This window comes from Somniosus microcephalus, chromosome 24 (assembly GCF_052327205.1).
Source record: "Somniosus microcephalus isolate GS21.2 chromosome 24, FLI_Smic_1.0, whole genome shotgun sequence".
Taxonomy (NCBI): Eukaryota; Metazoa; Chordata; class Chondrichthyes; order Squaliformes; family Somniosidae; genus Somniosus; species Somniosus microcephalus.
The window spans coordinates 61,675,628-61,702,610 of NC_141010.1; the positions used below are offsets into that span (position 1 = coordinate 61,675,628).

At 52.0% G+C, this 26,983-nt stretch overlaps 1 protein-coding gene across 3 annotated transcripts in view; it reads left to right on the forward strand.

The window, feature by feature from the left end:
• LOC147101507 (1-phosphatidylinositol 4,5-bisphosphate phosphodiesterase delta-3-like) overlaps positions 1-26,983 on the forward strand; it is a 275,280-nt gene that overhangs the window by 161,771 nt on the left and 86,526 nt on the right. For all 3 annotated transcript variants that reach the window (XM_085966655.1, XM_085966656.1, XM_085966657.1), the window contains exons 6-7: positions 18,350-18,551; positions 22,473-22,617. In XM_085966655.1, coding sequence (XP_085822781.1) covers positions 18,350-18,551; positions 22,473-22,617 — 347 coding nt within the window. The remainder of the gene's footprint in view (positions 1-18,349; positions 18,552-22,472; positions 22,618-26,983) is intronic.

The window sequence follows — 26,983 nt, forward strand, 5'->3', positions numbered from 1 at the left end:
CCACGAAATGACACGGGGATTTGCAAAATGTTATCGCTGCGGCAGAACAAACCATGACCAGAAGGACTGCTGGTCCAAGGACAAAATATGCAGGCAATGCGGAAAGATGGGACACATTGCACGAGTTTGCAGGTCTGGGAAGAAGAAGACCAATGACAACAAAAAGGCTACTAAAGAACCGTACAGGAAAGTACAAAAGATGACGGACAGTAGTTCCGAAGACCAGATGAGCGATAGTGAATCCGGGAACAAGAGACTAAGCTGTCTCAAACTCCACAACGTAATCGCAAAAGAGGATCACCGAATCATTTGGGTCACCCTCACGATGCAGGGTCCCAAGTCAAAATGGAATTGGATACAGGATCAGCGCTAACCGTCATGAATTGACGAGACTACAAGCGGCTATTCTCACACATACCCTTGAGAGAGACATCCATTGTCTTGAGGACGTATACGGGGCAAAAAGTATACCCCAGAGGAAAAATAAGGGTGCCTGTCGAATACAACGGCAAGAAAATACGGAAATTGTATCTCTACATTCTGCAAGATGGTGGACCACCGTTATTGGGACGTGAATGCATCAGAAAGATAAGTTTAGACTGGCACTCCATTCAGGCACTGACGGTGGCTGGTGAAAAGGATGACGACATCACTCCTGGACGATTGTCAACAATCTTAGCTGACGCCAAAGAGGTATTTCAACAAGAACTGGGCACTCTTAAAGGCGTAACCGCCTTGATAAAAATAGAGGAGAATGCAATTCCCAAGTTTTTCAAAGCAAGACCGGTACCATATGCAATTCGCCCAGCCGTCGAGGCAGAGCTGGAGAATGCAGGCGTGTTATCTAAGGTAGACTGGAGCGAGTGGGCGACACCCATCGTTCCTGCCATGAAGAAAACGTTAAACAATAAGTCTGAGGAGTCAAGGAAGGTTCGCATCTGTGGGGACTTCAAGGTGACGGTGAACCCAGTCCTTCACACATTACAATATCCTCTTCCAAGGATAGAAGATATCTTCGCCTCACTATCTGGAGGGAAGCGTTTTACAAAAATTGACCTAGCACAAGCATATTTGCAGATGGAGGTTGAAGAATCCTCTAGGAAGTATCTCACGATAAACACTCACAGAGGTCTTTACCAGTATAATCGACTGGTATTCGGAGTAGCATCAGCTCCGGCGATATAGCAGAGAGCGATGGAACAAGTCCTGCAAGGGATTCCGGGGACTCAGTGTTACTTGGACGACATCCTAGTGACAGGTGAAGATGACAGTGAACACCTTGCCAACCTAGAGCAGGTGCTCACTAGACTACGTGAACATGGGCTACGAGCCAATCGCCCCAAGTGCGAGTTTTTTAAGAAACAGATATCATATTGTGGCCACGTGATTGATGAAGAGGGGTTGCATAAGTCCCCTGACAAAATTGAAGCAGTAGTTAAGGCTCCAGCGCCTGAAAATGTGTTGCAACTGAGGTCATTCCTCGGATTGGTGAATGACTACCATAAGTTTTTGCCGAATTTGTCCACAATTCTGCGTCCACTGAACGCCCTACTACGAACGGGAGTAGCTTGGAAATGGAGCGATGAATGTAAGCGGGCCTTTTAGAAGAGTAAGGACCTAATCACTTCAAGAGAAGTATTGGTTCACTACAACCCATCACTACCGATAAGACTGGCGTGTGATGCGTCTCCCTACGGCATTGGGGTGGTACTGTCACATAAATTCCTTGATGGTTCAGAGAGGCCGATAGCTTTTGCGTCACGCTCGTTAACTTCAGCCGAGCGTAACAACGCCCAGATTGACAGAGAGGCCCTCAGCCTGGTGTGGGGGGTGAAGAAGTTCAATCACTACCTGCACGGTCAGAAATTTACTCTACTGACTGATCATCAACCTCTCGTTTCCATTTTCAACCCTCAGAAGGGCGTACCGATAATGACGGCACAACGGCTACAGAGGTGGTCCCTTTTCCTAGGGGCACACCAATATGACATCGAGGACAAAGGAACTAAACAGCATGGGAATGCTGATGGATTGTCACGCCTACCATTGCCGATGGTGGAAGAAGAACTGGCAGTGGATCCAGTGGAGTTATTCCACTCGACTATAGTCGAATGTCTCCCTGTGACGAATGCAAACATAGAAAAGGAAACACGAAATGACCCGACACTCTCCTGGGTCTATGATTTAATGGTGAAGGGATGGCCAGCACATGGCGAACCACTGCTGCCAGCATTCTCGCTGAGAAGAGAACAGCTGTCAGTGTGTAGAGGAACCTTGATGTGTGGATCCAGAGTAGTAATTCCACCCAAATTGAAGAATAGAGTGCTCAATGAGCTTCATGAGGGTCATCTGGGAGGGGTAAAAATGAAGAACTTAGCCAGAGTGTTTGTGTGGTGGCCGGGAATCGATAGAGAAATCGAAGAGATGACCAAGAGCTGTACAGGATGCCAGAAGGTCCAAAACGCCCCACCACAAGCCCCTCTACATCCATGGGAGTGGCCCTCATCTCCATGGCAAAGGGTGCACATTGATTTTGCTGGTCCCTTTATGGACTCGATGTTTTTAATTGCGGTGGATGCACATTCAAAGTGGCCAGAGGTAATAAAAATGTCCTCAACCACCACAGAAAAAACTATCACAGTCTTACGAACCATATTAGCCAGGAATGGGCTGCCTGAACAGATTTGCTCTGACAATGGACCACAGTTTGTGTCTGAAGAGTTCCGGAGGTTCTTAAAGAACAATGGTGTTAAGCATTACACATCCGCCCCATATCATCCAGCCACTAATGGATTGGCCGAGAGGTTTGTTCAAACATTCAAGAAGGCTATCAAGGCAATGTGTAATGAAGATATACCCCTACAACACAAGGTGGATAACTTCTTGTTTGCCTACCGGAATGCGACACATGCAGTTACCAACCAAACTCCAGCCATGATGTTCTTCAATCGAAGACTACGATGCCGCTTGGATTTGGTTAAGCCAAACGTCAGAAGAGATGTGGAGAACAGGCAGTTTCAGAATATGAATGAAAGGCCGACCAGGAGTTTTAAGATAGGTCAACCAGTTTTGGCCCGGGACTATCGCACAGAGAAATGGCAGCCAGGAACGATCTGTACATGGCAAGGACCTCTAATGTATACCGTGGACGTTGGAGAGAGCATTGTAAGACGCCATGCTGACCAGATTCTAGAGTCACTGGAAAATGTCAACTCCACACCACGATCTGATACACCTGGCGATGAAACCGAAGTACCAATTGCATCTACCGCAGAATCGGTGATATTGGAAGCAGACGAATCAAACGACGACATTGATCCCGACTCAACCTTGCCAGAAGAATCTGATATCCCAAAGAGGCGTTATCCAGACAGAATCAGGAAGCCTCCTCAAAGACTGAACTTATAATTGCTTAACTTCAACCAATGTATCTAGCAACCGTAATTGTAATTGTAATTAGTTATTATTTAGTTGTTAAATGAATGTTATGTACTGTTTATCTAAATGGGGAGCAATTGTTGTGTATGTACCTTTAAGGGAATAACTGGTCTCAGACTGCAGTACCGGCAGTGACCACCCCTGTATAAAAGGCCCCAGCAGGCTTCTGTAGTTTCAGTATCCAGGTTGTCTCCATTCAGTAAAGACTTGTTATAATCAACTCCTGCAGTCCGTGTCTCAATTATACGCGGACATAATAATGGTGACTCCCAGGATGTTGATGGTGGGGGATTCGGCGATGGTAATGCCAATGAATGTCAAGGGGCGGTGGTTAGACTCTCGCTTGTTGGAGACAGTCATTGCCTGGCACTTCTGTGGCGTGACTGTTACCTGACACTTATCAGCCCAAGCCTGAACGTCGTCCAGGTCTTGTAGCATGCGGGCAGGGACTGCTTCATTTTCTGAGGATTGTGAGTAGTACTGAACACTGTGCAGTCATCAGCGAATATCCCCATTTCTGACCTTATGTTGGAGGGAAGGTCATTGTTGAAGCAGCTGAAGATGGTTGGGCCTAGGACACTGCCCTGAGGAACTCCTGCAGTGATATCCTGGGGCTGTGATGATTGACCTTCAATCACCACAAACATCTTCCTTTGTGCTAGGTATGACTCCAGCCAGTGGAGCGTTTTCCCCCCGATTCCCATTGACTTCAGTTTTACTAGGGCTCCTTGATGCCACACTCGGTCAAATGTTGCCTTGATGTCAAGGGCAGTCACACTCACCTCACCTCTTGAATTCAGCTCCTTTATCCATGTTTGGACCAAGGCTGTAATAAGGTCGGGAGCCGAGCGGTCTTGGCGGAACCCAAACTGGGCATCGGTGAGCAGGTTATTGGTGAGTAAGTGCCGCTTGATAGCACTGTCGATGACACCTTCCATCACTTTGCTGATCACTGAGAGTAGACTGATGGGGCGGTAATTGGCCGGGTTGGATTTGTCCTGCTTTTTGTGGGCAGGACATACCTGGACAGTTTTCCACATTGTCAGGTAGATGCCAGTGTTGTAACTGTACTGGAACAGCTTGGCTAGAGGCGCAGCTAGTTCTGGCTAGTTATGTGCTGAAATCTTGGGAGTGGGGTTTGAACCAACAACCTTGTGACTCAGGGGCGAGAGTGCTACCCACAGAGCCATGGCTGAACAGCCTGAATTATTCTTGCCTAATCTGCCTCACAGTAGCGACACAGAGTGGGATCATACAACTCAACAATAAAACCAGTTCTGTAATATTAAGAAGGTATTAAATGGTGGAAATCAGCATGTTTCCAATAGAATGTATGCAGCCCTCAGATTTTTTTAATCTACTTTAGAACAAAGAAAACTAGGTTTTAATAAAAACCATTACACGCATTGCAAAATAATGGCTAGAACTAGTCACATTGTGAGTGTGTTAAAATAGAAATGATTGAATGACTTGTTTACAAGGTGTGGCCGAGGGTTTGTTCAGTTTGGCAGTGAGGGTGTGATCTTTGGCATTCTGTTAGCAAATGTCGTATATTTTTATTTTTAGAAGCATTAAATGATTAATGCCAGGAAATATATTAACCCAGCCCAGCACTACCCAGCGCCCTCACTGTGAGGTACCTCAGAGTGTTACAGTGAGGGGTGTAGGGTATATCAGAGTGTTACAGTGAGGGGTGTGGGGTATAGCAGAGTGCTACAGTGAGGGGTGTGGGGTATATCAGAGTGTTACAGTGAGGGGTGTGGGGTATATCAGTGTGTTACAGTGAGGGGTGTGGGGTATAGCAGAGTGTTACAGTGAGGGGTGTGGGGTATATCAGAGTGTTACAGTGAGGGGTGTGGGGTATAGCAGAGTGTTACAGTGAGGGGTGTGGGGTATAGCAGAGTGTTACAGTGAGGGGTGTGGGGTATATCAGTGTGTTACAGTGAGGGGTGTGGGGTATAGCAGAGTGTTACAGTGAGGGGTGTGGGGTATATCAGTGTGTTACAGTGAGGGGTGTGGGGTATAGCAGAGTGCTACAGTGAGGGGTGTGGGGTATATCAGAGTGTTACAGTGAGGGGTGTGGGGTATATCAGAGTGTTACAGTGAGGGGTGTGGGGTATATCAGAGTGTTACAGTGAGGGGTGTGGGGTATATCAGAGTGTTACAGTGAGGGGTGTGGGGTATATCAGAGTGTTACAGTGAGGGGTGTGGGGTATATCAGGGTGTTACAGTGAGGGGTGTGGGGTATATCAGAGTGTTACAGTGAGGGGTGTGGGGTATATCAGAGAGGGGCACCAATTTGCACACTAGGTCCTACAAACAGCAAATGAGATAAATATGCAGTCGGCCTGTTTTTGGTTGAAGTATAAATAAGGGCAAGGACACCAGGAGAACTCCCTCTCTTTCTTTGAATACTGCCATTGGCTCTTTTCGGTCTAGCTGAGTGGGCAGGCACCACTTCAGGCTAACATCTCTGGTAACGCAGCACTCCTTCAATGTTATAGTGATGTATTTGCCTGCATAAGTGCTTAAGTCCTGAACTGGGTATCCAACCCACAACCTTTTGACTCACAGTCAAGTGTGCTACCATAGAGTCGTAGTCATAGAATAATGACAGCACAGAAGGGGGCCAGTCGGCCCATCAAGTCCGTGCCGGCTCAGTAGAGCAATCCAGTCAGTCCCATTCCCCCGCTCTATCCCCGTAGCCCTGCAAGTTTATTTCCCTCAAGTGCCTATCCAGTCTCCCCTTGAAAACATTGAGTGTCTCCGCTTCCACCACTTCCGTCGGCAGCGAGTTCCAGGTCATCACCACTCGCTGCGTAAAAAAGTTTTTCCTCACATCCCCCTGTATCTCTTGCCCAAAACCTTAGATCTGTGTCCCCTAGTCCTTGTACCATCAACTAGTGGGAACAGCCTTTCCCCGCCTAGCCTATCCAAACCCGTCATCATCTTGTACACCTCTATCAAATCACCCCTCAACCTCCTTTGCTCTAATGAAATCAAAACCAGCTTCTCCAACCTGTCCTTGTAGCTAAGATCCCCCATCCCCGGAACCATTCTGGTAAATCTCCTCTGCACCCTCTCAAGGGCCTTCACATCCTTCCTAAAGTGTGGTGACCAGAACTGGACGCAATACTCCAGTTGTGGCCTAACCAGCACTTTATAAAGGTTCAGCATAACTTCTCTACTTTTGTACTCAATACCGCTATTTATGAAGCCCAAGATCCCATATGCTTTGCTAACCACTCTCTCAATATGTCCCGCCACCTTCAGGGACCTATGCACATTAACTCCCAGGTCCCTCTGTCCTTGCACATGATAGGATGATCACTCGTACCCAAGTGTTCTCCCACAGACACTTGGTCGACCTGGCCCACCTCATTCCCCAGCACCAGATCCAGCAATGCCTCCTTCCTAGTTGGGCCAAGAACATATTGGGCAAGGAAATTCACCTGAACACATTTCAGAAATTCCTCCCCCTGCTTTCCCTTTACCCTAGCATTATCCCAATCGATATTTGGGTAATTAAAGTCCCCCAATATCACCACTCTATAGCTCTTGCATGTCTCTGCGATTTCCCTGCAGATTTGCTCCTCTACCTCCCTCTCACTATTTGGAGGCCTGCAGAATACTCCCAATAGCGTGATCAAACCCTTTTTGCTCCTCAACTCTAACCAAATGGATTCTGTCCTTGTCCCCTCAAGAACATCCTCCCTTTCCAAAACTACAATGTCTTCCTTAACCAGCACTGCCACCCCACCTCCCTTTTTTCCTTCCCTATCTTTTCTGCACCCTTGAATATTAAGTGCCCAGTCCTCACCGTTTTTAAGCCACGTGTCCATTATTGCCACAATATCATATTGCCACACGGCTAATTGTGCTTGTAGTTCACCAACCTTATTCACCACACTTTGTGCGTTTACGTACATGCATTCTAAACCCATTTTTGAATTTTTCAGTCTTTCTTAGTCTGCTCCTATCTAATATGGTACTACTACCGCCTCTAGTACTACTTTCTTCTCTAGTACTATCCAACACACTCACTCTTTTATGCACCTTATTCCTATTTTCTACTCCTATATGCTGGTGCCCATCCCCCTGCCAAACTGATTTAAACCCTCCCCAACAGCACAAGCAAACCTCCCCCATGAGAATATTGGTCCTGGCTCTGTTGAGGTGTAACCAGTCCGGCTTGTACAGGTCCCACCTTCCCCAGAAACGGTCCCAATGCCTCAGGAATCTAAAGCCCTCCCTCCTGCACCATCTCTCCAGCCACACATTAATCTGTTCTATCCTCCTATTCCTGTACTCACTAGCACATGGCACTGGGAGTAATCCGGAGATTACTACCTTTGAGGTCCTGCTTTTTAAACTCTCTCCTAGCTCCCTAAACTCTGCCTGCAGGGCCTCATCCCTCTTTCTGCCTATGTCGTTGGTACCGATATGGACCACGACCTCTGGCTGATCACCCTCCCCGCTCAGCGTGTCCTGCAGCTGCTCAGTGACATCCTTGACCCTGGCACTGGGGAGGCAACATATCATCCTGGAGTCACGTCTACAGACGCAGAAACGCCTGTCTGCTCCCCTAACTCTCGAATCCCCTGCCACTATTTCCGCCCCCACTGTGCAGCTGAGCCACCCGTGGTGCCGTGGACTTGACTCTGGCTGCAATCGCCAGAGGAACCATTGCCCTCACCAGTACTCAGAACAGAATACTGGTTAGCGAGCGAGATGCTCTCAGGGGACTCCTGCACTACCTGCCTGGTCCTCCTCTTCTGTCTGACAGTCACCCATTCCCTCTCTGCCTGCACACTCTTAAGCTGCGGTGTGACCACCTCCCGAAACGTGCTATCCACGTAACTCTCAGCCTCGCGGATGCACAGCAGTGACTCCAGCCGCCACTCAAGCTCCGTAACCCGGTGCTCGAGCTGCTGTAGCTGGTGACACTTCCCGTGCATGTGGTCATCCAGGCCACGAGAAGCGTCCAGGACTTCCCACATGGCACAGGATGTGAACTCCCCGGGACTGAGCTGCCCTGACATATCTCTAGTTAACAGACTGAGATATAACCCAGCGGAATTAAACTTAAAACTTAACAAAAAACACTCCCCAGGTATTCACCAATCAGCTCTTTCCCTCTATTTATTAGGCTATTAACTAACTTAGCCAAAATAAACTTATACACTTAAAAAAATATACGCTCATCAGCCACTCACCATTCAGCTCCTTCCCTTGTGCCGACGTCAATTTTTTTACTCTCACATCACTTTTTCAAAAACTGCCTCTGTTGAGTTGCTGCTGCTCGGGACTCCTCCTTTAACCTGCTCCGCTCTCGCTGTACTCCAGCCTGGTCCACTCCTTCCGGTCTCCTGAGCAAGATGACACACAAAACTGACCCTGATTTAGCACTGAATTGGCAAACTCACTCAAAGGTGCCATGGGACAACCAATGTTGGAAACAGAAAAATTTTGCACTGGTTACAGTGGGAGTGGTCTTCTGAGGTTTGGGCTGGGACATGTTGGGACAGTGTAGAGGGAGCTTTACTCTGTATCTAACCCGTGCTGTACCTGCCCTGGGAGTGTTTGATGGGACAGTGTAGAGGGAGCTTTACTCTGTATCTAACCCGTGCTGTACCTGCCCTGGGAGTGTTTGATGGGACAGTGTAGAGGGAGCTTTCCTCTGTATCTAACCCGTGCTGTACCTGCCCTGGGAGTGTTTGATGGGACAGTGTAGAGGGAGCTTTACTCTGTATCTAACCCGTGCTGTACCTGCCCTGGGAGTGTTTGATGGGACAGTGTAGCGGGAGCTTTACTCTGTATCTAACCCGTGCTGTACCTGCCCTGGGAGTGTTAGATGGGACAGTGTAGAGGGAGCTTTACTCTGTATCTAACCCGTGCTGTACCTGCCCTGGGAGTGTTTGATGGGACAGTGTAGAGGGAGCTTTACTCTGTATCTAACCCGTGCTGTACCTGCCCTGGGAGTGTTTGATGGGACAGTGTAGAGGGGGCTTTACCCTGTATCTAACCCGTACTGTACCTGCCCTGGGAGTGTTTGATGGGACAGTGTAGAGGGGGCTTTACTCTGCATCTAACCCGTGCTGTACCTGCACTGGGAGTGTTTGATGGGACACTGCAGAGAGAGCTTTACTCTGCATCTAACCCGTGCTGTACCTGCCCTGGGAGTGTTTGATGGGACAGTGTAGAGGGGGCTTTACTCTGTATCTAACCCATGCTGTACCTGCCCTGGGAGTGTTTGATGGGACAGTGTAGAGGGAGCTTTACTCTGTATCTAACTCGTGCTGTACCTGCCCTGGGAGTGTTTGATGGGACAGTGTAGAGGGGGCTTTACTCTGTATCTAACCCGTACTGTACCTGCCCTGGGAGTGTTTGATGGGACAGTGTAGAGGGGGCTTTACTCTGTATCTAACCCGTGCTGTACCTGCCCTGGGAGTGTTTGATGGGACAGTGTAGAGGGAGCTTTACTCTGTATCTAACCCGTGCTGTACCTGCCCTGGGAGTGTTTGATGGGACAGTGTAGAGGGGGCTTTACTCTCTATCTAACCCGTACTGTACCTGCCCTGGGAGTGTTTGATGGGACAGTGTAGAGGGGGCTTTACTCTGTATCTAACCCGTGCTGTACCTGCCCTGGGAGTGTTTGATGGGACAGTGTAGAGGGAGCTTTACTCTGTATCTAACCCGTGCTGTACCTGCCCTGGGAGTGTTTGATGGGACAGTGTAGAGGGAGCTTTACTCTGTATCTAACCCGTGCTGTACCTGCCCTGGGAGTGTTTGATGGGACAGTGTAGAGGGGGCTTTACTCTGTATCTAACCCGTGCTGTACCTGCCCTGGGAGTGTTTGATGGGACAGTGTAGAGGGAGCTTTACTCTGTATCTAACCCGTGCTGTACCTGCCCTGGGAGTGTTTGATGGGACAGTGTAGAGGGGGCTTTACTCTGTATCTAACCCGTGCTGTACCTGCCCTGGGAGTGTTTGATGGGACAGTGTAGAGGGGGCTTTACTCTGTATCTAACCCGTGCTGTACCTGTCATGGGAGTGTTTGATGGGACAGTGTAGAGGGGGCTTTACTCTGTATCTAACCCGTACTGTACCAGCCCTGGGAGTGTTTGATGGGACAGTGTAGAGGGGGCTTTACTCTGTATCTAACCCGTACTGTACCTGCCCTGGGAGTGTTTGATGGGACAGTGTAGAGGGGGCTTTACTCTGTATCTAACCCGTGCTGTACCTGCCCTGGGAGTGTTTGATGGGACAGTGTAGAGGGAGCTTTACTCTGTATCTAACCCGTGCTGTACCTGCCCTGGGAGTGTTTGATGGGACAGTGTAGAGGGGGCTTGATGCGCTATCAATTACTCATAAAAGACTGAGAGTTAGAAGAGTAACTAAAGGCTTTTATTAACAACAGAATGGAGGTCTGCCTCGAGTGGTCGACCGGTCCAGGATACAAAGGCTGGGGAGCAGTCACCTTTATACTAGGACCCGTGGGAGGAGTCAGCCGAGGCATGTCCAGGCATGTACACAGTGGAATACAAACAGGACAAACAGGAATACAAACAGTGGTTTACCACATTCACCCCTTGTTTAAAATTGAGTCCGGCGGGGTGAAGTGTATTAAAAGTTAGTGTATTGGAGTCTCTCCGGAGGTCTTGTCTGCCGCTGTGATCGGCGTGGCGACGGCAGGGGTAGTGAAGTTTCCGGCGTCGAGTCCAGCGTAGGCTGTGGCACAGGCGTGTCGTCCTCGTAGATGTCGAGCGGGTCGCGGGGCCCAGGCCTGCCGTCTGCTGGGGCTGGATATCGGATCGTAGGGGGGGTGGTAGTGAGTAGTGGGTTACTGCGGCCCCCGAGGGTGCAAGGTCTCTTATGGAGACTGTGTCCTCCCGCCCGTCCGGGTATGCGATGTAAGCATACTGGGGGTTGGCGTGGAGGAGGTCGACCCTCTCGACCAGGGGGTCCGTTTTATGGGTCCTCACGTGTCTTCTCAGTAGGACCGGCCCTGGGGACGTCAGCCATGGCGGTAGCGATGTCCCCGATGTGGACTTCCTTGGGAAGACAAACATTTTCTCATGAGGGGTGGCGTTAGTGGCAGTGCAGAGCAGTGACCGAATAGAGTGGAGCGCATCGGGGAGCACATCCTGCCAGCGGGAGGTTGGAAGGCCCCTAGACTTTAAGGCTAGCAGGACGGCCTTCCAAACTGTCGCATTTTCTCTTTCCACCTGTCCGTTCCCCCGGGGGTTGTAACTGGTGGTCCTGCTTGTGGCAATACCCCTAGTTAGCAGGTACTGACGGAGTTCGTCGCTCATAAACGATGAGCCCCGGTCGCTATGGATATAGCTGGGGAAGCCGAACAGGGTGAAGAGGTTGTTCAGACATTTAATGACCGTGGCACTGGTCATGTCAGGGCAGGGGAAGGCGAACGGGAAACGGGAGTACTCATCAATAATATTGAGGAAGTACACATTGCGGTCGGAGGAGGGGAGAGGCCCTTTAAAATCAACGCTCAGGCGCTCGAAGGGGCGAGTGGCTTTTATCAGGTGGGCCCTGTCTGGTCTATAAAAGTGCGGTTTGCACTCAGCGCAGACTTGGCAGTTCCTGGTCATGATCCTGACCTCCTCAATAGAGTAAGGCAGGTTGCGGGCCTTGATGAGGTGGAAGAACCTGGTGACCCCCGGGTGGCAGAGGTCATTGTGGAGGGCCCGTAGTCTATCGATCTGCGCGCTGGCGCAGGTGCCACGCGATAGCGCATCCGGGGGTTCATTTAGCTTCCCGGGCCGGTACAAGATCTCGTAGTTGTAGGTGGAAAGTTCGATTCTCCACCTCAAGATCTTGTCATTTTTGATTTTGCCCCTCTGCTTGTTGTTAAACATAAAAGCAACTGAACGCTGGTCAGTGAGCAGGGTAAATCGTTTTCCGGCCAGGTAGTGCCTCCAATGACGCACAGCCTCCACAATCGCCTGGGCCTCCTTCTCAACAGCGGAGTGTCTGGTCTCCGGGCCTTGGAGGGTTCGTGAAAAGAAGGCCACGGGTCTCCCCGCCTGATTGAGGGTAGCGGCCAGGGCAAAGTCGGACGCGTCGCTTTCCACCTGGAAGGGGATGGATTCGTCCACTGCGTGCATGGTGGCTTTGGCAATGTCCTCCTTGATACGGTGGAAGGCTAAGCGGGCCTCTGCCGTCAAGGGAAAAGAGGTGGACTTGATCAGCGGACGGGCCTTGTCCGCATAGTAGGGGACCCACTGGGCGTAATAGGAGAAAAACCCGAGGCACCTCTTCAGGGCCTTGAGGCAGTGGGGCAGTGGAAGTTCCATAAGGGGACGCATCCGGTCGGGGTCGGGGCCGATGACTCCGTGTTCCACAACACAGCCAAGGATGGCGAGGCGGTTTGTGCGGAATATGCACTTCTCCTTGTTATATGTCAGGTTTAGGAGTTGGGCGGTGCGGAGGAATTTTTCGAGGTTTGCGTCATGGTCCTGCAAGTCACGGCCGCAGATGGTCACATTGTCCAGATATGGGAAAGTGGCCTGCAACGCATTTTGATCTACCATCCGGTCCATCTCCCTTTGGAAGACGGAGACCCCGTTGGTGACGCCAAAGGGAACCCTAAGGAAGTGATAGAGGCGGCCGTTTGCCTCAAAGGCAGTGTACTGGCGGTCCTCAGGGCGGATGGGGAGCTGGTGGTACGCTGATTTCAGGTCAATGGTCGAGAAGACGCAGTACTGCGCGATCTGGTTGACCATATCAGCTATACGGGGGAGTGGGTAGGCGTCCAGCAGGGTGTAGCGATTTATTGTCTGGCTGTAGTCGATGACCAGGCGCTGCTTCTCGCCGGTCTTAACGACCACAACCTGGGCTCGCCAGGGGCTGGTGCTGCCCTCAATAATCCCTTCTTTCAGGAGCCGCTCCACTTCGGTTTTAATGAAAACCCTGTCCCCGGCACTGTATCGCCTGCTCTTTGTGGCGATGGGCTTACAGTCGGGGGTGAGGTTAGCAAACAGTGGTGGGGGGGCGACTCTGAGTGTGGAGAGGTTGCACCTGGTGCGCGGCGGGCAATTTGGAAGCTGCTGGCTGCGGACTGTGAGTGGGGGTAGGGGTCCACCGTACGCCATCGTAACACTTTTAAGGTGGCACTGAAAATCTAACCCCAGCAGGACGGCAGCGCAGAGGTCAGGCAGGACCAGAAGTTTAAAATGATCGTACACGGTCCCGTCTACTACGAGTGTCACCACGCAGTAGCCGCCGATGTCCGCCGACTGGGACTCGGAGGCCATAGAAATCCGCTGTTGTGCAGGCAGGACTGGGAGAGAGCAACGCCGCACCGTGTCGGGGTGGATGAAGCTCTCCGTGCTCCCAGAGTCAAAAAGGCAGATTGTATCGTGACCATTTACCTTAATGTCCATTGTGGAACTGGCCAGTTGGTGCGGTCTCGCTTGGTCCAGTGTAACGGATGCCAGCGTAGGGGTCGGTGTGTCGCTGCGGGTATCAGATGAGGCGGTGTCGGGGGCCTGCTGCGTCCCGGCTGTCATCCAAGGTGGCGGCGTCCATGATCCCCATGTGGCTGGAGGCGTCCAAAATGGCTGCTGTACCGGTGATTCGCACATGGCCGGGGAGGTCCAAGATGGCGGCCCGCATGGCCCACACGCGGCGCTGCTGGGGTTCGGGGTGGCTTTGGCCCTGCAGACGCTAGCGTAGTGTCCCTTCTTCCCGCAGCCCGAGCAGATCGCGTTTTTCGCCGGGCAGCGCGCTCTGGGGTGTTTTGCCTGGCCACAGAAGTAGCATTTCTGGCCTTGGGGCACTGCTGTCTGGCCTTGGGACACTGCTGCGGTAGTTGGGCCGTTGTTGGGGTGTGGCTGGGGTGGCACGGCGCTATAAGGCGGTCCTACCGTGTCCCAGGCTGTCATTCCCCGCGGCGTCCACGGTGCAGAGGAGTAGGCATCCATGCCCTGGTAGGCTGCATCCAACGATAGTGCGAGTTCAGAGGCCTTGTTGAGGTCGAGGTTACTCTGCTCCAACAGTCGCTGTCGGGTGCAATTGGATCTGTGGCCCGCTACAAAAGCGTCCCGGATAAGTTCCTCTGTGTACACGGCGGCCTTTACATCCTTACAACCACAGGCCCGGCCAAGCACAGACAGTGCCTGAAGGTATTCCACGGTCGATTCCCCAGGTTGTTGTTTATGACTCCCCAGAAGGTGCCTGGCGTACACTTCGTTCACTGGGCGCGTGTACTGGTCCTTGAGGAGCTTGATAGCGTCCGCGTACGAGGTCGCGTCTTGGATGACCGAGTACACTCGGTGGTTCACTTTGGAGGTCAGGACATCCAGCTTGTCCTCGTCCGATTTGACTGCTTCGGAGGCGGTCAGGAATTTTTCGAAACACTTAAGCCAGTGAGTAAACTTGGTGGATGAGTCCGCCTCCCGATGATCTAAGTCCAGGCATGCTGGTGTGAGGATCTTCTCCATTATAAAAATGTTGTTAATAAAATTGATGCGCTATCAATTACTCATAAAAGACTGAGAGTTAGAAGAGTAACTAAAGGCTTTTATTAACAACAGAATGGAGGTCTGCCTCGAGTGGTCGACCGGTCCAGGATACAAAGGCTGGGGAGCAGTCACCTTTATACTAGGACCTGTGGGAGGAGTCAGCCGAGGCATGTCCAGCCATGTACACAGTGGAATACAAACAGGACAAACAGGAATACAAACAGTGGTTTACCACAGGGCTTTACTCTGTATCTAACCCGTACTGTACCTGCCCTGGGAGTGTTTGATGGGACAGTGTAGAGGGGGCTTTACTCTGTATCTAACCCGTGCTGTACCTGCCATGGGAGTGTTTGATGGGACAGTGTAGAGGGAGCTTTACTCTGTATCTAACCCGTGCTGTACCTGCCCTGGGAGTGTTTGATGGGACAGTGTAGAGGGAGCTTTACTCTGTATCTAACCCGCGCTGTACCTGCCCTGGGAGTGTTTGATGGGACAGTGTAGAGGGAGCTTTACTCAGTATCTAACCTGTGCTGTACCTACCCTGGGAGTGTTTGATGGGGACAGTGTAGAGGGAGCTTTACTCTGTATCTAACCCGTGCTGTACCTGCCCTGGGAGTGTTTGATGGGACAGTGTAGAGGGAGCTTTACTCTGTATCTAACCCGTGCTGTACCTGCCCTGGGAGTGTTTGATGGGACAGTGTAGAGGGAGCTTTACTCAGTATCTAACCTGTGCTGTACCTGCCCTGGGAGTGTTTGATGGGACAGTGTAGAGGGAGCTTTACTCTGTATCTAACCCGTGCTGTACCTGCCCTGGGAGTGTTTGATGGGACAGTGTAGAGGGAGCTTTACTCTGTATCTAACCCGTGCTGTACTTGCCCTGGGAGTGTTTGATGGGACAGTGTAGAGGGAGCTTTACTCAGTATCTAACCTGTGCTGTACCTGCCCTGGGAGTGTTTGATGGGGACAGTGTAGAGGGAGCTTTACTCTGTATCTAACCCGTACTGTACCTGCCCTGGGAGTGTTTGATGGGACAGTGTAGAGGGAGCTTTACTCTGTATCTAACCCATGCTGTACCTGCCCTGGGAGTGTTTGATGGGACAGTGTAGAGGGAGCTTTATTCTGTATCTAACCCGTGCTGTACTTGCCCTGGGAGTGTTTGATGGGACAGTGTAGAGGGAGCTTTACTCAGTATCTAACCCGTGCTGTACCTGCCCTGGGAGTGTTTGATGGGACACTGTAGAGGGAGCTTTACTCTGTATCTAACCCGTGCTGTACTTGCCCTGGGAGTGTTTGATGGAACACTGTAGAGGGAGCTTTACTCTGTATCTAACCCATGCTGTACCTGCCCTGGGAGTGTTTGATGGGATAGTGTAGATGGAGCTTTATTTTGTACCTAACCCGTGCTGTACCTGCCCTGGGAGTGTTTGATGGGACAGTGTAGAGGGAGCTTTATTTTGTATCTAACCCGTGCTGTACCTGCCCTGGGAGTGTTTGATGGGACAGTGTAGAGGGAGCTTTACTCTGTATCTAACCCGTGCTGTACCTGCCCTGGGAGTGTTTGATGGGACAGTGTAGAGGGAGCTTTACTCTGTATCTAACCCATGCTGTACCTGCCCTGGGAGTGTTTGATGGGACAGTGTAGAGGGAGCTTTACTCTGTATCTAACCCATGCTGTACCTGCCCTGGGAGTGTTTGATGGGACACTGTAGAGAGAGCTTTACTCTGTATCTAACCCGTGCTGTACCTGCCCTCGGAGTGTTTGATGGGACAGTGTAGAGGGAGCTTTACTCTGTATCTAACCCGTGCTGTACCTGCCCTGGGAGTGTTTGATGGGACAGTGTAGAGGGAGCTTTACTCTGTATCTAACCCATGCTGTACCTGCCCTGGGAGTGTTTGATGGGACACTGTAGAGAGAGCTTTACTCTGTATCTAACCCGTGCTGTACCTGCCCTGGGAGTGTTTGATGGGACAGTGTAGAGGGGGCTTTACTCTGTATCTAACCCGTGCTGTACCTGCCCTGGGAGTGTTTGATGGGACAGTGTAGAGGGAGCTTTACTCTGTATCTAACCCGTGCTGTACCTGCCCTGGGAGTGTTTGATGGGACAGTGTAGAGGGGGCTTTACTCTGTATCTAACCCGTACTGTACCTGCCCTGGGAGTGTTTGATGGGACAGTGTAGAGGGAGTTTTACTCTGTATCTAACCCGTGCTGTACCTGCCCTGGGAGTGTTTGATGGGACAGTGTAGAGGGAGCTTTACTCTGTATCTAACCCGTGCTGTACCTGCCCTGGGAGTGTTTGATGGGACAGTGTAGAGGGAGCTTTACTCTGTATCTAACCCGTGCTGTACCTGCCCTGGGAGTGTTTGATGGGACAGTGTAGAGGGAGCTTTACTCTGTATCTAACCCATGCTGTACCTGCCCTGGGAGTGTTTGATGGGACACTGTAGAGAGAGCTTTACTCTGTATCTAACCCGTGCTGTACCTGCCCTGGGAGTGTTTGATGGGACAGTGTAGAGGGAGCTTTACTCTGTATCTAACCCGTACTGTACCTGCCCTGGGAGTGTTTGATGGGACAGTGTAGAGGGAGCTTTACTCTGTATCTAACCCATGCTGTACCTGCCCTGGGAGTGTTTGATGGGACAGTGTAGAGGGAGCTTTACTCTGTATCTAACCCGTGCTGTACTTGCCCTGGGAGTGTTTGATGGGACAGTGTAGAGGGAGCTTTACTCTGTATCTAACCCATGCTGTACCTGCCCTGGGAGTGTTTGATGGGATAGTGTAGAGGGAGCTTTACTCTGTATCTAACCCGTACTGTACCTGCCCTGGGAGTGTTTGATGGGACAGTGTAGAGGAAGATTTAGTGTTAGCTGGATTCCGTTGTTATTTAAACTTGGGAGTGCTAGGTGGTGTGATTGTTAGACATTTATCTTTCGACTGTGGGAGTTGGGTTCAAATCCAACAGATTGATGTGTGAAAGTCTCTGCTGTCTGCTGGTGTAAGGGTCCTATATGAAATTAGCTTGGGAAAACTGAATTCATGTGGATCCATCGCACAAAATTGCCCTTAATTTAGGAGAAATTGACATTCTCACTCAGAGATAATATTTGGGAAATAGGAGAATGACTGTGCAGTGAGGGGATACTCTGCTGTACCCTAACAGTACGAGCCCAAAACCAGAAGTGTTCCATTCCCCAAACCTAATGTGCCTCACAAAATTTACAAAACCACAATCATTGGCTGCACTGTTCTCATGTGGCTTATAATAGCCAGATAGAGAAGAGCAGGTCAGGCACTGGGAGCAGCACCCGGGGAATGAGATGTGCTTCTGGGAGAGAATGGGCGTGGTTGGGAATTTGAAAAATAAGACAGAAGCGAATAATATCCTCCTTGAATAATGGTAACCTTGAAACTGTTTCCAATCTTCAGCCAAACAGAACCACCTCTTGACTCTAGATGGCTTCATGATGTACTTGCTCTCTGCTGAAGGGGACGTGTTTAACTCCGAACATGACCAGGTCTACCAGGACATGACCCAGCCACTCAGCCACTACTTCATCTCCTCTTCACATAACACCTATCTGATGGAGGACCAGCTGGGAGGACCCAGCAGTACTGAGGCGTACATTAGGTAATTATCAGCAGCTTCTTATGTGAAATAGGTTTGGGTTGTCTCACTCCCAATTCTAGCAGACCTGGGCCCTAAGCATAAAACGGTCCCTCATTTGGCACTAATGAAGAATGTCAGTCAGGGGTCGCAGTATCAAGCTGCTTCTTCCATTTTACCTGCTACTTTTAATGTTGCTGCTGCCTTTAAGCCCAGGCAGTGTTGGGGCTTTTTAAAAAATTCAATCTCGGGCTATGGGCATCACTGGCAAGGCTGGCATTTATTGCCCATCCCTAGTCGCCTGTGAGAAGGTGGTGGTCAATCGCTGCCTTCTTGAACCGCTGCAGTCCGAGTGGTGAAGGTACTCCCACAATGCTGTGAGGGAGGGAGTTTCAGAATTTTGGACTAGCAGCGATGAAGGATCGGTGATAATGGTGACAAGTCATCCAAATTATTTGACACTGATCGATGAATCAGGCCCTTCCAACCTGCTCCATTTGGTCAGTTTAATGTGCTGCTTGAATACAGGCTGAGAGAATGGCTGGGAGTTTCCTCCACACCGCTCCCGCTCAGCCCGAGGTGTGCCGGGAACCTCGGCTACACCTCACGATCACCTTTGCACCCCGCGGTTAGTGGCAGGTGTACCTGTGTGGCTCATACTCTGGGTGATCGCTAACCTGTGATCCAGTTGTCTGTTGTCCTCCGTTTTGATATCTAGTCGAAGGATTTTGACGAATAGATCCTTTCCTGACATTATGCTAATTGGCCATCGGTTCTCCGTGGTGTGGTGACTCCTGCAAGAAGGAATGGCCGTAGCTAAAGGATTGTTTTTAGGTTGAGAGGTGGTGAAGGAGAAAGGTCTTCATTGCTGTGATGTTTTGAGGAGATTAGCAAAGTTTGTAATTACTACATAAATATCCTGTTGTACTGAACACTGTTCATTTACCTGTTTAAATAAGCTTGTCTGCAGGTTTATGGCCTGATCCTCGGCCTCATGGGCTGCCTAGACATTGGCAGACAGAGTCACCCTATGGTGGGGAGATTCTAACCCTACCCGCCTGGCGGTTAAAATCGCCCAGGTCACTTAACCACCAGAGAGCCACTTGGACCCCACTCTCCGCGGTTTTAACCTGACCTCCTGGACAGGCGGCGGGTGCAGTGATGTCACTGGGGTCTGTGAGTTGAGCATCAGTGAGCATTCCTATAAGCGGTTCCATGGACCCTTTTAATATGCAAAGACATAACTAGGACCTCGATGGCCATTTTAGGACAGAACTCGGTGAAGGTGGCAGGGCAGATTGAGAAAGTGGTTAAAAAAGCAAACGGGATCCTGGGTTTTATAGAGACATAGAGCACAAAAGCAAGGAAGTTATGATGAACCTTTTATAAAACACTGGTTCGGCCCCAACTGGAGTATTGTGTCCAATTCTGGGCACTGCACTTTAGGAAGGATGTGAAGGCCTTAGAGAGGGTGCAGAAAAGATTTACAAGAATGGTTCCAGGGATGAGGGGCTTCAGTTATGTGGATAGACTGGAGAAGCTGGGGTTGTTCTCCTTAGAGCAGAGAAGTTTGATAGGAGATTGGCTAGAGGTGTTCAAAATCATGAGGGGTCTAGACAGAGTAGATAGAGAGAAACTGTTCCCATTGGCGGAAGGGTCGAGAACCAGAGGACACAGATTCAAGGTGATTGGCAAAAGAACCAAAGGTGACATGAGGAAAAACTTTTTTTACGCAGCGAGTGGTTCTGATCTGGAATGCACTGCCTGAGAGGGTGGTGGAGGCAGATTCAATCACGGCTTCCAAAAGGGGATTGGACAAGTACCTGAAGGAAAAAAAATTGCCAGTCTACGGGGAAAGGGCGGGGGAGTGGGACTAGATGAAGTGATCTTGCAGAGAGCCGGCACGGGCTCGACGGGCCGAATGGCCTCCTTCTGTGCTGTAACCATTCTATGATTCTAACCTGTGGGAGTGAGCAGTGTACACTCTCCCCGACCAGTTCCACCAGTGACACTGAAGGGCCCGCAAAGGTCAGTTTCAAATTATTTTTGTGGAGCCAGGAGCAGGAGTGAATCTCCGAGCCCCACAGGGTCTCTGTCAGTCCGGACTCACCACCAACCCCCACAGCCCCCCCACCCCTCGACCTCCCTCCCCCTCCCCCTCCCAGGACCCACCCCTCGACCTCCCTCCCCCTCCCAGGATCTACACACACCTGCACCCGCTGGCCCACCCTTCGACCTTGGCTGCGGCCCAGAACCGGTGAGCTGCCCCGAAAACGCCCGCTTGACATCGGCACCTCACCCCCCCCCCCCCCCCCCAACCTCCCCCTGGATTCCAGTGAGGCCCAGGGCTCAAATTGACGGCGGCTCCTTCACCATCAGCTCAAAAGCCAACTCCCACTTCCCTTGAACGCCAGCATGTCTGCTCGACCGTGGATGGCATCACAGCCAAGCCAGGATCCACCCTGTGCCGACGCCCACTCACACACAGTCCAGATGTTTCTGGGTGGTGATCAGCAACAGGGACCTCGCTGGCTGTTTATTTCCCTCTCCCGGCCCAGGGGAGCTGAAGCCGTTTATTGGCCCAACAGACACCCAGCAGAGACCAGGGAACATTAGACTGAAATAACTCTCACCCGCTCAGGGGGAAGGCTGTCCACAGTCTGCTTCCTGCCCCTGTTGCATCAGTCACACCCCTTCCTTACATACACACAGCACAATTGTTGTGCTTGTTTAAGTAACCGGAGTCTAAGGAATTAAAGTCCAAAGCCAATGCCATCAAAGGTGAACTTATCCAGGGAATAGCTGCGACACACAGGCCAGATTTGATCTTAAGTCTCTCTGGAGATAGGTTACTACAGTTGGCCTCAGCACAGTATCAGCTAATGCTCCTGCTGCTCATCACGATCCAGTGAACCCTGCTGAAAACTACACGTGTGTGGAAATCAAGTGAGGGCAGGACTGTGCTTGGCTGTGATGCCTGCCAAGATCAAATAGCCTATCGATGCTCTCTACTCAGGAAACGATACGTAAAGAAAGGACACTGAGCTGTCAGTGCCTGTGGACCCCTATCCCAGCAGGAGTCAGCACCAGTGACCCCAATCCCAGCAGGAGTCAGCACCAGTGACCCCAATCCCAGCAGGAGTCAGCACCAGTGACCCCAATCCCAGCAGGAGTCAGCACCAGTGACCCCAATCCCAGCAGGAGTCAGTACCTGTGACCCCTATCCCAGCAGGAGTCAGCACCAGTGACCCCAATCCCAGCAGGAGTCAGCACCAGTGACCCCAATCCCAGCAGAAGTCAGCACCAGTGATCCCAATCCCAGCAGGAGTCAGCACCAGTGACCCCAATCCCAGCAGGAGTCAGCACCAGTGACCCCAATCCCAGCAGGAGTCAGTACCTGTGACCCCTATCCCAGCAGGAGTCAGCACCAGTGACCCCAATCCCAGCAGGAGTCAGCACCAGTGACCCCAATCCCAGCAGGAGTCAGCACCAGTGACCCCAATCCCAGCAGGAGTCAGCACCAGTGACCCCAATCCCAGCAGGAGTCAGCACCAGTGACCCCAATCCCAGCAGGAGTCAGCACCAGTGATCCCAATCCCAGCAGGAGTCAGCACCAGTGACCCCAATCCCAGCAGGAGTCAGCACCAGTGACCCCAATCCCAGCAGGAGTCAGCACCAGTGACCCCAATCCCAGCATGTGGAGAAAGGAGAACAATGAATGGAAAAATTGCTGAGATTTGTGAAATGCCACCAGATAGTTTTGTCTTTATCTTTCTCAACAGCCAGTGACTGATCCAAGCCATTCACACTCGCTAAACTAGCAGCGTATTACCATGGATAGATGATAGTTTGTGTGAGACCCATGTCTCCCCTTCTGTGTAACCTGTAGTTTGAAATGAGCAGCACATTCCTAACATTCGGTGTGTGACTCTGGGTGTTTTTCAGAGCTCTTCTGAGGGGCTGTCGCTGTGTGGAGTTGGACTGCTGGGAGGGGCCAAATGGAGAGCCAATCATCTACCACGGATACACCCTCACCTCGAAAATCCTCTTCAAAGATGTTGTCACAACCATCCGGGATTACGCCTTCACGGTAGGAGATAGGGGGGGGGAAATTCAGTTGATTGCGCCACCCGTTAGCGCCTAAAGAGGCCGACAAGTGGGGCACTAACCAACTAGCACCCGGGCGCAGCGAACCCTGCGCCTCTCCCCATATTGAGCGGACATTTTGCGCCGGCGCTAAACCGTAGCACCCGCTCGCCGGCGCACGCAGATCATGACGTCATTTCAGTGTGCAACGCCTTTGGGGCGCCCCAGACCGCAAATTCAGTGGCGCCCCCCTCCGTTCCGCCTGGCGCTAATACGGACAGCTTACCTGGAACGTTTCCCAGTCGCTGTCGGGCTGGGGGGGCGTTCTTTAAAGGGGACTGGTGTGGTTTAAAAGCGGCAGCCATTTTTGGACCACAACTTCTTAGAGAGATACAGAGAGTTGCTGAGCTGCAGACGGAGAGCCATTTCAACATTGAGCCAGCGCTGGCAGAAGAACTTCAGCTTTCTGACCATAACCTTGCTGTTGGTGAGCATCTGAAATGGCAAAACTTTCTGTGCGCACTTAATATGGGGGCAGCATTGGATGGGAACGTCCTGCTTCTGAATCATCTTGACAGGGCACAGAGACGCAGGGATAGAGGGGCAGGCATGGCCAGACGGAGGAGGGCCAACAGACGTCGCCACACGAGACCTTACGCTGCCAGGGTTTTCCGACAGCAATTTTCATATTTGAACATGTCGGAGGAGCAGTGTTTCCGAAGGCTGCGCTTTAGTAGGGAGGTGGTGACTGAGCTGTGCCACCTGCTTCAGCCAGATCTGCAGCCTCAGCTAAGGTGCAGGACATCTCTGTCATTAGCTGTGAAGATCACTGTTGCCCTTAACTTCTACGCAAGCGGCTCCTTTCAGGCCGCAACTGGGGACATAGCCAACATCTCACAGTTCGCGGTGCATTGCTGCATCCGTCAAGTGACTGATGCCCTGTTTAGAAGGAGGCGGCAGTACATCGCCTTCCCAATGACCCCGGACAAGCAGAGGGAGCGCGCAGAGGGCTTCGCAAGAATAGCGGACTTCCCCATGGTGCAGGGCGCCATTGACTGCACGCACGTGGCTTTACGGGCGCCTGTAGAGAAACCGCAAGGGGTTCCATTCCTTGAATGTACAGCTGGTCTGTGACCACCGGCAGCTGATCCTCGCTGTTAATGCCCAGTTTCCAGGCAGCAGCCACGACGCCTTCATCCTGCGCCAGACCTCTGTGACAGACCTTTTCGAGGCACTGGCTCACCCAGGAGGCTGGCTTCTCAGGGACAAGGGCTATGCTCTGTGCCCATGGCTGATGACCCCGCCCCGTTCGCCCAGCACCCCTGCTGAAGAACGCTACAATGTGAGCCATCAGGCGACCAGGAACATTATTGAGCACACATTCGGTGTGCTGAAGCAACGGTTCCGTTGTCTGGACCATTCCGGAGGTGAGCTTCAGCACTCACCTGAGCAAGTCTCCCACTTCGTGGTTGTGTGTTGCATGCTGCATAACCTGGCAATCCTCGGGACCCAGCCAATGCCACCAGACATTGAAGCACCAGCAGAGGAGGAGGAGGAGGAGGATGAGGAGGAGGAGGAGGAGGACCAAGACGGGAGGGAGGCAGAAACTGGAAGGGCCGTCCATCAGAGGCTTATCAGAAGTCGCTTCTGGGCCCCTCTCAGGGAATGCTTGCTGCCATTCCAGGAACAGGAATGGAACCATTATGATACCCCAAAGCCTGTGAAGGGCAAAATGTATGTAAAGAGCAGACATGGCCATTGTAAATAAAGAAATTTGTTTATTTAACAAAATGTGCTTCCTTCCCGCATGACAAAGCAATGGCAACCAAAAGCTAAACAAACAGACTGACACATGAGTGACTCGCACACCCGGGAGACTGTCCAAAACATCACTAACATTCAGACCAGCATCCTCGGCCTTGAATTCTACAAATAACAGGTATCAACAGCACCTTCTACTTTCTCCCCCTCGATGGTGATCTGCTTCGCTTGCGAGATTTGCCCCTTCCCTCCCTGCAGCTCCTCCGTAATGGGACCCCAGTGGCTGCAGCAAGGCTGGGGGAGGCCTGCTGACTGTCCAAAAGCGCAAATTCCCCTGAGGGACGGCCTGGACGAGCTCTGGGCTTGGAGGGCCCGGCTGCTGACTGCTCCAACTCTGCATGGGTGGAAGCAGTCTGTCCTACAGGTGGTGGCAGCTGCAGTGGAGACGTGCCAGTGGTGGCATCAGGAATGCTGTCATCCTGAGAGCGGACAGCAGCTCCCTGGTCGGCCAACACACTGGCACTCAGACGGAGCAGCACCGCAGCATGCGCAGCAATCAGCTGGTCCACAGATTGCTGGCCTGCTGTGGTGCTGCAAGGGCCCCGGGTAATCCTGCCCGATCCAGCGAGGGTGGCAGCAATCAGTGCTCGCGTGGCCTCAATCAGCGTCTGCATGAGACCAGCGAGTGACAGCGTGGCAGCACTCAGCACTTGCGTGGCAGGTGCCAGTGCTTCGGTGAAGCCCTGGACAATCCTTTCCAGTGCTGCCCCGAAGTCCTGCGCACTCCTTGCCAGTGCTGTCCCAAAGTCCTGCGCACTCCGGGCCTGTGCTGCGCCGAAGTCTTGGACATTCCGGGCCTGTGCTGCGCCGAAGTCTTGGACACTCCGGGCCTGTGCTGCGCCGAAGTCTTGGACACTCCGGGCCTGTGCTGCGCCGAAGTCTTGGACACTCCGGGCCTGTGCTGCGCCGAAGTCTTGGACACTCCGGGCCTGTGCTGCGCCGAAGTCTTGGACACTCCTTGCCAGTGTCTCGATGGATTCAGGCATTCTTACCGCTGCAGCCATGAGCTCAGTGTGCCTCAGCCCAGCCTGGGTGCTCATTTTTGCGAGGGCACACACCTCTTCTGCGCTCTGTGCAGCAGCACTCGCGGCCTGACTCACCCTCCGGGGAGACGGCCCCCAAGCTTCCCTACCCCCCTTGCGTTGCTGCAGCCCGCTGGTTCCTGGAGCTGGCTCCTCCTCAGAGCATTCCCCCCCCCCCCGCTCCCCTCCAGGGAAGTTGTCTCCCCAGTCTGCAGAGGGGCTGGCTCGCCTGAGGGTGGTTTGGATGGTCCGGCTTCCTCCTGCTTGTCGCCTCCGGAGTCAGTGTCCCTGGCAGCTTGAGGGCCCGACTCCCGAGCTGGTGATGCAGCATCTGAAAGCAGGGAGGTTGAAGAGTGGCTTTAGCGAAAGGACAGGGTGGCAGCAAGGGATGCATGAGTGCTGCAATGCTCTGACATGGGTCCAGAGTGAAAAAGCATGCTGGTGGGGGGAACAAGTGGAAGGAGAGAGTTCAAAAAGGTGATGACCTTACCATCGCTGTGCACAATGGGGTCGGCAGCTCCAGAGGCGACGGGACCACTCATTCGGCTTGCAACGATCTGGTGGACTCGCTCCTCCAGGTCTGTAAGGATCTGCAGGTGAGGCTGGCCTCCTCCGGTACGAAGCTGTTGCCTGCAGTTGCTCGCCAGCTTGGCCTGCAAGAGAAAGGACGGGGTGTGATGAAACATGCTGCCCTGAGCTGACATCGCATGCCTCCCATGATAGAATAGCCCTTACATTATGCTGCCCTGAGCTGAGATCACATGCCTCCCATGATAGAATAGCCCTTACATTATGCTGCCCTGAGCTGACATCACATGCCTCCCATGGTAGAATAGCCCTTACATTATGCTGCCCTGAGCTGAGATCACATGCCTCCCATGGTCGAATAGCCCTTACATTATGCTGCCCTGAGCTGAGATCACATGCCTCCCATGGTCGAATAGCCCTTACATTATGCCCTGAGCTGAGATCACATGCCTCCCATGGTAGAATAGCCCTTACATTATGCACTGAGCTGAATGTGCGTGTGTGTTTCCAGAAAGGGCCATGGGTGCTGGATGGCAGCTGGCCATTGGGGCTCTGCGCACCCTCTGGCCATAAAGTGAGGTGCAAATGGAGGGATGAAGATGAATGTGAAAAAGGCGCTCACCCTAACGACCTGAGTGAGGTCGTTGAACTTCTTCCTGCATTGCACAGGAGTCCTGGCCACCATGCTGCTGGAGGTGACTCTTTGGGCAACCTCGCTCCAAGCTCTGCGGTATTCGGTCTGATTAGGCCTCCTGCCATTCTCCAGGTACAACACACCTCGCCGGTGCTCCACCGCGCCAACCACAGCATCCAATGCCCCCTCGCTGAAGCGCTGCGCTCTCTCCCTGACCCTCTCCATGTCCTTGAAGTTTTGGCCGTCACAGGTAGGTTGCCGTAGCGTTTGAGGCCTACAAGGCGCAGAGTGTGGCTGCAGATGAGAATCGATCCGCCCCTTTAAGGGCTGACCAGCGCCAGCGTGTCTAGGTCCAATCGATTATT